The following is a 12,436-nucleotide window of genomic DNA, read 5'->3' as shown; positions in this document are numbered from 1 at the left end:
TATGCTTGATTATGACCGTTGTCTGTGCTAAGCTCTATCTGTGAGTCTCTTATTTCAACGCGTCTCTTAGGATATATCTTAGGATATATCTTCATGCTTCGAAATGGTTTTCATATAACTATGTATATATCTATATGTATTGTATTTCAACGCGTTGGAGTGGGTTACCAGCATCTCTCGCTGAACAGATATATTTGGCTTTCAGGCACAGAAGAGTAGGCACGGGAGCGCGCTAGAACCTCAGAGCATAGAAGTAGATAGTTTCCTTTTTGGCCTGCGTGCCATGTTATGCATTCTCTTTATTAAGGATATTAACTAGTTAGCCTGTGCACCTGAGTTCTCCAGCTCAGGTGTGGCATAGCACCCCGTACTCTTTGTATTGTGATTTGGGATTTAATGAGATTCTACTTTTATTATATAAGCTTCAAAAGTCTAAAAATTTCGGGGTGTTACAACTAAGGTTCCTCCCTAAGATCTCCCTCCAACGGATTCCTTTATGTTTGGTGGCGGGGAATTCCTTTGCTAGGTTTCCTCAAAGAATATCTTGCGCGGTATAATTAATTGTGGCAGGGTTTCTAAACGCTTTCTAATTCCCTATATATAGATCCAGGAGTCCTAACTAAAATCTGAATAACAAAGGCCTACTTTTCCTATTCCTTATAGAATTAAAGACTTGAATAAGGATAAGGGTCCATGGTCCATTGTGGACCATTCTAATTAATTAATGGGAATCCTTGTCTAATTAAATCCTTTTTAATTATATGTTAACAGAATTAATTTCATAATTAGTCTGGATACGAAGGCCGTAACAGGGGGTGTTACACCCTACCTCCTTACAAGGAGCTTCGTCCCCGAAGCTCAGACACAGATCATTCCCCTTGTTCCTAGGTGTCATGCAATTTGTTCTCCTAATTGAGGAAATGTGGCTCGAGTTTGTCATTTTAACGAGTGTTGGGTGGGGTTGATTAGGTCGGAGGTAAGTAAGGATTTAGATTTTGAGTATACCTTGATTTCCAGTTCCCGAGCTTGAAGCTCCACGTGTACCCAACATGGTCTCGATTGTCGCCACTTTCCTGTCCAATGAGCTCATTGCGAGAATCAAGGACGAGAATCCCTCATCCATGATCCGATTCTACCTCATGAGTTGCGCGAGGATGCGCTCATTGGTGGACCTCTCGTCTCGATCCTCCGTGTTTCCTCTTCCTTGCACAGGTTCAGGTTGGCTAGGCTCGCTTTCTTCTTCCTGCTCCTCCTGCTCCTCGCTCTCTTGCATTGTCCATTTCATTTTCTTGTTTGTTATATCCAACTGATCCACTAACATTCGTCGCTCTTCCGGGGATTTCAGGCAAGCCTCCTCGAGGGTAATGTACTGTCCCTCTCCGACATGGTAGATGTCGTTGCGGCGGAGGTTTTGGGCATTGAAAACCATCCCACTCATGGTTCTGGCTTCAGTCCAGGCTTATGTCCGCCCCTTTCCTTTCCATGATCCAACTCAGAATCATCCCGTAGGGTAGACTGAGTCGGTTGCTAGACTTACAGAATTCCATGTGCTTCAACATAAGAGCGGGTAAATTGAACTTCACCTTATGCTTAAGAAAATAGGCAAAGGTGCATTCCAAGCTTCCCACATCCTTGCTCTTGTTGTTAGTGGGCAACAAGCTGTCGGACACAATCATAACTAGCAATTTTTGCTCGGCGGTTAACAGTTTTTTAATTGGCCTCATGGCCGAAGTGAAACCGCCTTATCTTCCCAACAAATAACCGAGATAATCCCCGTACCCCGTGTCTCAGGTGCTAACCCATGCCTTTCGGTCATAGTCCGACACACCCGTGGCGGACAGTTTTAGGAGCTTAATCAGGCGGCCCTCAGTGAGCACTATCTCTTTGCCACGGACCTTGGAGGTGATCTCCAACTTGTCCCCTCGTTTGGTAGTTACCAAGTGGCAATAGAATTCCTTCACCAACTCGGGATACGTATCCTCTTTTATTACGAGGTATGTATCTAATAGGCCTTGGAATTTAAGCATATCAACCAACTCCGGAGAGAATTGATCGGGCTCAAGTGCTTTACCTCCCAATACCATTTAGTCGGCATTGTTCCATTCCGGGACTTGGGTGTTGACATGCCTCTTTGGCATTGTGGGAATTTTAGGTGGTGGCTTCGAGTGTGGGGCTATTTTTTCCGGTGGGAGCTCCGGCGAGGGTTCCGCCCGGTGCACGGCGGCGACGGCGGTGGCGGGCGTTTGCGGCTTCGGTGGTCGCGGGCGTAGCTCGGCGCAATGGCTGGCAGTGGGGGGTGGCTGTGTGCGTGGTGTGGCCGGAAGAGGGAGGAGAGAGGGGAGAGAGAAAAGTGGAGAAGGGGGAGATGAGAGAAGAGTTTTTGATTTGGGGATTTTGTGGGTTTTAGGGATTTGGAGGGGGTTAAGAAGGTTGTGTTCCCTTGAGGTTTGAAGAAACATTTATGGTTTAGTGGTTAGGAGCTTGGTTTTGTAAGTGGGAGGTTTAGGGTTTAATTCTCATTGGTTACATTAGTCCTTTTAGTGCACTCCTTTTATGCTTTTGAGGGTTTCCTATCATTTGTTTGTCCTAGGGTGGGAAGAGTACCGTTTTAGACTTTTCTAGTTGCACCCACTGATTCATAGATTGTAGGAGGCACGAATTTAGTCCTTTAATTAATTCGAGTAAGAGGAATTTAAGCTGATTGAACTAATTAACTTGGCTTTTATTAAAAGCATGGGGGTTTCTAAATAATCAAACTAAATAAGCAGTCCAACTAAAAGGTAGTTTACAAGGGTTTGTGGTTTATCTATCCTAGACAAAATTCTTCTTCCGGATTCTCTTTCAGTTGATTCATGGGGTCCTTGTCTCCTAGAGCTATGTTTTCTGCGTCGACCCCGGCTTCGGCTTCGAGGTCGGCTTGGGTGCGACTAATGACGAATACCTTTCCAGGTGCCGCGTAATTCTCTCGATTATTCGCGTTCCCTTGTTGGACCATGACCGTAGGCTTCACACTTGGGGGTTGGGTGCATTGGAAGGCCTTGTGTCCTTCTCCCCCACAATTGAAGCATCGTAAGGCGTTTCCGAGGCAATCATTTCCCCTATGGTCCTTATTACATTTTCTGCAAAGTAATTGTCTCACGTTGGTTTTGTTGTATCTCATAGGCGGCCCTTGATTAGGTGGGTTAACCGTCCTCGTGTTAGAGTCTTTCCTTGTTCTCTTCACGGTCGGTCCCCCACTTCTGATATTCCTCTTGCGGATTTGTTCCTGAACTCCCTGTTGTAGAAGTTGGATCCGGTAAAGGTCAGCGGCGCTGGTGTAAGCCTCATTAAGGGTCCTGGGTTTACTTACGGTTAGAGCCTTTCGAGCTTCGAAGTTGAGGCCCGCTACAAACTTCTCTATTTTAGTCACCTCTGTAGGCACCAATTCAGGTGCGAAACGAGCTAGCTCGAGAAATCATTTGTGGTATTCCATGACGGTGATCATCCCCTGTTTCAGGTGGAGGAATTCTTCGTACATAGCTGCCCTTATGTGTGCGGGGTAAAACCGTCCCCGTAACCGTGCCTTCATGGATTCCCAATTGAATCCCGGTTCTTGCCTATAAGTAGGTCCTTCGTGAACCCACCAAAGATCGGCCTCGTGTCCGAAATAGAACGAGGCTAATTCCACACGGCGTCCCTCCGGGCACTCCACTACCTCAAAGATCTTGTCGAATGTTCGGATCCATTCTTCAAGGGTCGTGGGATCTTCTTCCCCTAAGAAGATAGGCGGGCGATGGCTCGAGACTTGGCGAGCTATATCTGAGTTTCTGTTTGGCGGCGCTGGTCGGTTGTTGTTTTGGAGGATGGCGTTGCTCAGTGTCTGGGCAACCTGAGTCAATTGTTGTAGGTTCTGAGTTAACGAATCGTAGGCAGAAGGCTCTGGGGTTCTTGACTGACTCCTTGTTGGTGCCATTTCGGTGTCTACAGGATCAACACCGATCGTAACGGTAGGTTAGGGACTTACATCCTTACCTTGATGTTATAATTTATGGGGGGGGGGGGGAGGGGGGGGGCTCTTCAAGCTAAGCACAGAATAGATTAGGGAGAAGTTAAGCAGATAATGTTAGATAAACTCACAGCCTCACCGTGTGTCCTAAACTTCCTAGATCCTATGTATTTAAGTACCTAGAGTTCGAACTTAATGTCCTAAAGTCTTGTCCTTAGGGGTTTTATCCTAGGGTCGAACATAGGCTCTGATACCAACTGTAACACCCCTAAATTTCAAATCATTTCAAACTTATTGATTAAAATCTGTGACCGCCGGAATAAAGGCAAATCTATTATTAATCCTCAAACAGAGCATAAAGTAAACATAATAGTCGGGGTGTTATGCCACATCTGAGCTAGAGAACTCAGATGCACAGGCTAAACTATCTTACAAAGCATAAACCACCATGAATATCCAATTGTAAATCAAGGCACGCAGGTCATCTCATCAAGGCTAGTCATATCTAAACTAAGTCCACGAATCTGACTAGCGCGCTCCGAAGCTACACAATTGGTCCTGAAAAACATTCGGTGTAACAACCGTCAGCGAATAATGCTGGTAACCCACTCCAACGCGTTAAGTACAATATAGGTAGATATAAGAAATCATTTTGAAATTGGAATACATATATACTTACGAGACACTATTTTAAATCCAAGATCCAGACTCAAGACACGACAACAGATTCAACAGTATAGAATAATCATAAAAATTAGCATGCGTCCTAAGAATACAATACAAGGCATAATAGACAAGTAAGCTCACAAATAGCAAATAGAGACAACAAGGGCATTCAAGGCAATCAAATAGCAAGTAAGCATCAAGTCACACAATCCATCTTCCAACCTTATACCAAGTTCCAACCTTGTAGCTCCCCTCCGTCCTTATATCAGTTCCAACATATACCTTCAGGCCACCCTTATATCGCCTCCCTTATTCCTCCGGGCAACTACATGCCCCCACCGACAAACCACCTTTGAACCACCAACATATCAAGATAGCGCCGCAGTGCCATTCGCATGATCCGCACCTCTAGTGCCAATATCAAGGGGTCAACGCATATAGCCTTGACATGACACCGCAGCACTTATAACCTGACCCATGCTCAACGGAAAGCAAGTCAAAGGTGGGTTTGTGCCTTTAGCACGGTAACCGCTATGCCTGTACCTTTAGTACAATGACCGGGCACAAGTGGTGCCAACCGCCAACAATTCATTTCCGCCAATCACAATCTCATCATCATCATTAATCACACCGGCTATTGCACAATGACCACGATACTCATCATCATTCAATCAATAAACACATAATCAATCAAATAACAATTAAGACATAACAATAACGACACGTACTACACATAAATTCCTAGAACGGTACTCAAAACACCAAACGAGACTCATACACGACAATTGGGGTACAACGGGACACGCGGAAACAAAAAACGGAAAACACCACGCCCCGTACCCACCTTCCAGCGGGTAGGTGGCAGGCAGCCACCCGCCGGCGGGCAGTCACCATTCCAGCGGGTGGCCGGCGGGCAGAGGCCTCCGCCCGCCGGCTGCCCTTTTGATTGGGCTCGCCGGGCAGCGGGTAGGTGGTGGGCGGTCATCCCCCCACCTACCCCTACTGGTACATAGGCAACTTTTCGGTCCCGGGATCACTCGTGGAACCCGGAACCGTGTCCAGACACATTCCAACACATAACGATGACCCCACGGATTCAATTAACGGAATTAAATCAAGAATCATTCCAAATACGTTCTAACACGACTCCTAAACATACCAAGACCCAACATAAATCATATAATGGTTCAAGAGCAACCGGAACAACAAGAACATCAAGAAATCTATATGCAAAGTCCTAAATACAAGTCCTAGGCTAGACTCAACACCCGATCATGCATATTCCCACCCAAATATACCAAGAACATCATAATACGAAATTCACAATATAAACCCTAGTGCTCTAGACATAATCAAAATACGAGATCATACATATAGTCAATCACAATATCAAGAACATCAAGATCATCAAATAAGCACAATATAAATCCTATGCAAGGGCTCTATCAAGACTCAATCACAGAATTACACATACGATTATCAAAGGAGCTAATAAATAAGATATAGCAAGGAAAATTGGTTTTGTTGAGACATGGGTTACCTCTTTAGCCCTAATCAATATCCTTGGCTACTAAGGTTCTTCCCTAAGATCTCCCTCCAACGGATTCCTCTATGTTTGGTGGCGGGGAATTCCTTTGCTAGGTTTCCTCGGGGAATATCTTGCGCGGTATAATTAATTGTGGCAGGGTTTTTAAACTCTTTCTAATTCCCTATGTATAGATCCAGGAGTCCTAAATAGAATCTGAATAGCAAAGGCCTACTTTTCCTATTCCTTATAGAATTAAAGACTTGGTTAAGGATAAGGGTCAATGGTCCATTGTGAACTGTGCTAATTAATTAATGCGAATCCTAGTCTAATTAAATCATTTTTAATTATATGTTAACGGATTTAATTTCATAATTAGTCCGGATACGAAGCCGTAACACGGGGTGTAACAGTGTTATTCGACGAAGGTGGCCGAAGCGGTGAGCATCCGTGAAACATTAAGCTGGCTTAAAGAGATGAACTACGATAATGTGGATGTGGAAACAGCTGCTCAATTAGTGATTTCAGCTTTGAATCTTAATAATTTTAATTTCGAGTTTGGTATTATTATTTATGATATTAAAGAAGTCATGATGTAGTTTAGCGATGTGAGCTTCAAGTTTGTTCGGAGGTCACAAATCGGACTGTCCATGCGTTAGTTAGAAATACCGTTTCTTTGTCTGTGACCCGGGGGAGTGGTATGCCACTCCTCCTTGTTTTGTTCACGACGTTCTTGTTTTGGATTCTATGAATTAAAGTTTATTCTTGTTTTAAAAAAATATTATTATTATAGAATTTATATATAAAACATAAACATATGTTCACGTGCTTAGGAAGCCCGTGAACACTAATAAGTAATCATGTCTCATTGCTAATTAGGGGTGTATACGAATCGAATCGAGTCAAATATCTCACTATTCGATTCGAATTCGACTATATATTCGAATATTCGTATTCGTATTCGTTTAATATTCGAATCTTAAATTTGATTCGTATTCGATTCGACCAGTTTATTCGAATATATTTGATTCGACTCGAATATTCGAATTCGAAATGGCTAACTTAATTTTTAAAAAAAATTTCTAATAAATTAAGAAAAAATGTAATAAAAATTTATAATTAAATAGCATAAAATGTTACATTAATACACTAATCAAGAATCAGATTAAAATAACAACAAAAAGTCAATCATCAAATTCATATATTAAATACTAGATTAAGAATATTAGGTTTGAATTAAGCTTCAACATCAACCCAAAAAAAGTCAATCAAATTCAAAAATTAAGTACTACAATAACAATCACAATTAAACTTCAAATATCCCCCAGCCATCATGCTTGCAATATGACATCAATTGGTTCTTCTTCCTCCTACAAAAAAATAAAAATAAAGTTAAAATTATTATCATTAAATCAATAAGATATATTAAATTACTAAAGTAGAACTTACATATGTCATAATAGGCTTATTGATCCCATGAAGTTGACGAACCCAATCTGCTCCACAAATTAAAACTTGCACCATGTCAGAAGATAGTTTAGCACAATGAGGATCTAGAACTCGGGTACCCGCACTAAATGTGGCTTCTGATGCCACGGAGCTAATTGGAATAGCTAAAACATCACGGGCTAATTTAGACAAAATACTGAACTTCAATTCATGAGATTTCCACCAAGATAAGGCATCAAATACAGGGGAGGTTACTTCACCATCTTGACACCTATAAACCCCTTCCTCCAAGTAAATGTCCAACTCTGATTTTTTTGGAGTTACATCTTCAACACTGTCTAAATATTTATCATACAAAGACAAACCAGAAAGGACTACTTTTTCTTTAGAAGTAAAGCGTGTAGAAGTAACAACCGAACTCCCAACATGTGTCACAGAAGAACTACCTCTTCGATTTCTCATGTTATCAATTTCAACATATTCATAAAACAAGTCATGTAATGCATCCCTAACATTCTTCACATTTGCACGTGCATCATTTGCATTATATATTTGGTTGAAAGCAAAATCAACCAACCTCATTTTGTACCTAGGATCAAGTATTGCTCCAATAGACATCAAAAGATTGCAATCACCCCAATATTTGTCAAATTTTTTCTTCATCTTTTCAATCATATTTCTAATGACCTCTTCATGATGAAACTCATTTTCATTTAAGACATGCTTGACCCTCCAAACAACACCAAGAAAAACATTAGAAGTGGGATACTTAGTTCCAGAGATCACTTGAGTAGCTTCATAAAACACCTCTAAGATGCTAAGAACATCCTGTATTCTAGTCCAATCTTCCAAGCTAGGACAACATTTATATGAAGGCTCTCTTTGTGCAAATATTGGGAATGCATCCTTAAGTTTAAGGGCCACAACTAACATTTCATATGTAGAATTCCAACGAGTAACACAATCAAGAACTAACTTTTTCACCGGATTTCCCAAATGATGCACAATTTCAGAAAACTTCATCAACCTAGACTCAGACTGATTAATAAATCGCACACTATTCCTAACATCATCAACAATGGTTTTAATTGCAAAAATACCATCCTGAACAACAAGATTCAATATATGAGCAGTGCATCTCACATGAAATAGCTTACCACCCAAAGGTAGCTTATGACTCCTGGAGAAAGTTTGTTTGGCAATTCTAACTGCAACATCATTGTTTGAAGCATTGTCCACTGAAATAGTGAAGATTTTATGCTCTATTCCCCAATCCTTTGTGGACTTCATAACCCCATCAATGATATCAACACCTGAAATATGACAATAATATAATTAAATTCAAGAAATAGTTATTATTAATTAATTATTATAGAAATATATTTACAAACAAGTGAACATTACCAGTATGCGGAGGAGGAAGAGGCATGAAACTAAGTACACGCTTTTGAAGTTGCCAATTTGAATCAACAAAGTGTCCAGTGACACACATATATGAAACATTTTGCACCTTAGACTTCCAAATATCAGTGGTCAATGATATCTTATTGATGGTTCTTAATAGCAATTGTAACTTTTTCTTCTCTATTTCATAAACAGTAATGACGTCATTCTTTGCCATGGCACGAGAGACTTTCTCATATTGTGGAAGATTAACATTCATCATGAAAGTAAAGCCAAAATTTTCCACAGCACTTAACGGTTGCTCGTGCATCAGAATCCAATGAGCAATAGCTTCTCTTTGCTTTGTATGATCATATTTACCATCGGACAAAGGAGGTGTCTCAAACTTGGATTTTGCATTCTGAAATTGCAAGGTTTTTTGATTTTTTGTTTGAAGCTTCTTTTGTGTACACCTATTCAAATGGTTCCAAAGATGAGTTGTTGTAGAAGACGCTGACTTAGAAAGGAGTGTTTTACAATGTATACATTGTAGCTTTATACTTACATCCTTTGCAGTAACTTCAGTAAAATCAAAGTGAGCTTTTGATACCCTCTTTCTTTTCTTCCTTTGAAATTGTTCTTGATCATCATTCTTTTCACATTCCTTCTCATCATCACCTTTTTCATCTCCAACCTCTATATTTTCATTTTCTATACCATCATCATTAACTTCCACATTAGCATCCAAGTCATGAACATTATCACCTTCAAGGCCTCCATCATTAACTTCATTAAAATCACCATAATTTATTTCCTCATATTCTCTAACATCATCTCCTTGTCTTTGCTCATTTGGATTTGAAGATTGAATAGCCAAGGAAGAATCTACTGCCCACAAATTCAATAATTTCTTTTTGAGTACTATAATAATATAAAATAAATAATTTTCAAATTCAATTCACATAATCAGTTAAATAACAAAACATACGGTAAACAAACTAACAAATGCTTTGATTACTATAACATATATATCAATTTCTTTGTTTATATATATATATATATATAAAAGATGTAAACATATATCAAACAGAGAAATAACATACTGTATATTTTTACAGTATGTTATTTCTCTGTTTGATATATGTTTACATCTTTTATATATATATATATATATATATATATATATATATATATATATATATATATATATATATATATATATATATCAACATACTGCTATTACCATTGTTATCGGTCGCCGCCGTCATGCCCTTGCCGTCCATTGCTGCCGGAACAGTCACAGATCTGGAGTGTTGGCGTTGGAGGCTTGGAGCTTCTCTAGCGCGAAACCGTCATAGATCTTGAGATTGGAGTGCAGATGTTGAAGCTTCTCTGTCGCGGAAGTACGGAGCCGTCACAGTCTTGGAGTTCGGGCTCTAGACTCTAGAGTCAGGAGATTGGAGAGAATGGAGATGAGGTGTTGCCGTGTTGGAGCTTGAGGAGGGCAGAGTCACGACCGGAGTCGGCACTCCGGCGACCGGAAGTGCAGACTGCGATTGACTGAAGCGGTTGGAGAATAGCGACTTGGAGTTGGAGAATAGCGGCGTTGCTTGTTCAGTTTTCTCTCAAGTCTCACGTTGTGATACTGACTTAGGGAACTTAGGGTTTATTTTTTATTTTTTAATATAAAAATATAATATAATATTATATTATATTATATTATAGATTCTATTATATATATATATATATATATATATATATATATTCGAATAGTATTCGAATCGAATATATTCCGATTCGTATTCGGATTCGAATAAATTTCGAATCAAAATAGGTATTCGAATTCGGATTCGAATTCGAATTATTCGAATTCGAATCACGAATCGAATTAAAATTATTTGATTTGTTTACACCCCTATTGCTAATTACCTTCACGGTACTAGGCAACGGGCTTATGAGCCCTGGCAACGGGTTCAAGAACCCCGTTACCTAATACCGTGAAGAGACAATGAGAGTAACGCGACTCGCAGATGGGATTGCTGAATCAGTTTACACAGTCTCATTGTTTTTTTTAAAAAAAAAATTATTGGGAGGTGTTTTGAGAAAACAATTTATTTTCTCAAAAAACTGCTTTGATTTTTAATGTTTTGAAGCAATAAGATGTTACAAAAAGCTTATTAACCAAACATTCATATTGATTGTTTAACTAGCTAATAGTGATCAAACAAATCAAAATTGATTTATAAGCTATTTTACCAAACATGACCAATATTTCTCTGTTCTATTAATACAGAAGAGTACTGGAAGAGTGGAAGCATATAATAGAGGGGTAAACTTATAGTCGAAGATACTAATTCCAATCCATCTACAAAATAATGGGCCAAATGTGGAAATATGAAAACTATGGGGGACGACAAATAAAACGAAAGGAGAAATGTCACAATCACTGGGTTGGTACGTAGTAGTCATTCACCTTTTTGGCTTTTGCTAGCCTAAGCTAAAGGGAAGGGCGGTTTGGTCGGCCGGCAGTGACCGCCACTATCAGCCCACCAAAAAGTGAAATATTTCCTAATTCTTTTGCTGTGACCAAACAATCCTTACTTCCCTTCCAAAATTTTGGAATCGCCATTTGATTCCACATTACTTTTATTTTTTATTTTTAAAACTTTTCAAATTGCATCTTGCATTAACGAAATATACATGGAATAATTAGACTCAAATATGCACACCACAAATGCAATTAACATTTGAATTTAAAAATATTAAAAGTTATTGAGTATTTAAAAATTATTATGCGATTGTTTTAAGCTATTTATATACCTTAATATAATTTTTTAAAAATGGTTTTGAAATTTTGGTGTCACTATCTTATTGGTGATAGTGTATTACTATCTATATAATGTTAATCACTAAACTATATATATATATATATATATATATATATATATATATATATATATATATATATATATATATATATATATAATATATATATATATATATATATATATATATATATATATATATATATATATATATATATATATAGGGTCCGATTCACATGCAAACACTATTAAAATACAAACCTGTGGACAAACATGAGCCATTAGATTAGATTAGATTAATGGCTGGGATGGAACATGGAAAAATAGGCGCCAGTGTAAGACTGCATATGAAAAGGGCAATTTAGACAAACCAACTAGAATCCTACTTACCATACAAATAAACAGTTCTGATATAAGACTAATTCGACTATAACTATCCTACCACTAATACGCCACCCCCAACCCGACGCGAACCACCACCCCAACGCCCAAATCATCGCGCTGAGAGACAAACCGTCGGCAAACACCAACTGCAACCGGCGACCATGGAGAACACGCACACAACATTCCCAGGTAAGCATTCGGAACACATATACGGGTGCC

The 12,436-nt window shown here is 39.3% G+C and overlaps 2 protein-coding genes and 1 long non-coding RNA gene across 3 annotated transcripts; all 3 read right to left on the bottom strand.

Annotated features, from left to right (window-relative positions):
* Nucleotides 1-3,454: 3,454 nt before the first annotated feature.
* LOC109157312 lies at nucleotides 3,455-3,952 on the bottom strand. Its single transcript, XM_019305212.1, has one exon. It carries the CDS (start codon nucleotides 3,950-3,952, stop codon nucleotides 3,455-3,457), a length of 498 nt encoding a protein of 165 aa, XP_019160757.1.
* A 3,343-nt stretch (nucleotides 3,953-7,295) lies between these two features.
* LOC109157253 lies at nucleotides 7,296-7,730 on the bottom strand. The gene is made up of 2 exons (XR_002050201.1): nucleotides 7,626-7,730; nucleotides 7,296-7,546 (listed from the first exon to the last, which is right to left on the bottom strand). It is a non-coding gene; the product is annotated as an uncharacterized LOC109157253 (long non-coding RNA).
* A 19-nt stretch (nucleotides 7,731-7,749) lies between these two features.
* Nucleotides 7,750-10,291, bottom strand: LOC109157311 (zinc finger BED domain-containing protein RICESLEEPER 2-like). The gene is made up of 6 exons (XM_019305211.1): nucleotides 10,243-10,291; nucleotides 9,574-9,893; nucleotides 9,030-9,429; nucleotides 8,749-8,938; nucleotides 7,869-8,712; nucleotides 7,750-7,776 (listed from the first exon to the last, which is right to left on the bottom strand). The coding sequence occupies exons 1-6, from the start codon at nucleotides 10,289-10,291 to the stop codon at nucleotides 7,750-7,752; spliced, it is 1,830 nt and encodes a 609-aa protein (XP_019160756.1).
* Nucleotides 10,292-12,436: the final 2,145 nt, after the last annotated feature.

The sequence above is a fragment of the Ipomoea nil genome, unplaced genomic scaffold, assembly GCF_001879475.1.
Source record: "Ipomoea nil cultivar Tokyo-kokei standard unplaced genomic scaffold, Asagao_1.1 scaffold2779, whole genome shotgun sequence".
NCBI lineage: Eukaryota > Viridiplantae > Streptophyta > Magnoliopsida > Solanales > Convolvulaceae > Ipomoea > Ipomoea nil.
This window is presented reverse-complemented; position numbering and strand designations above follow the sequence as displayed.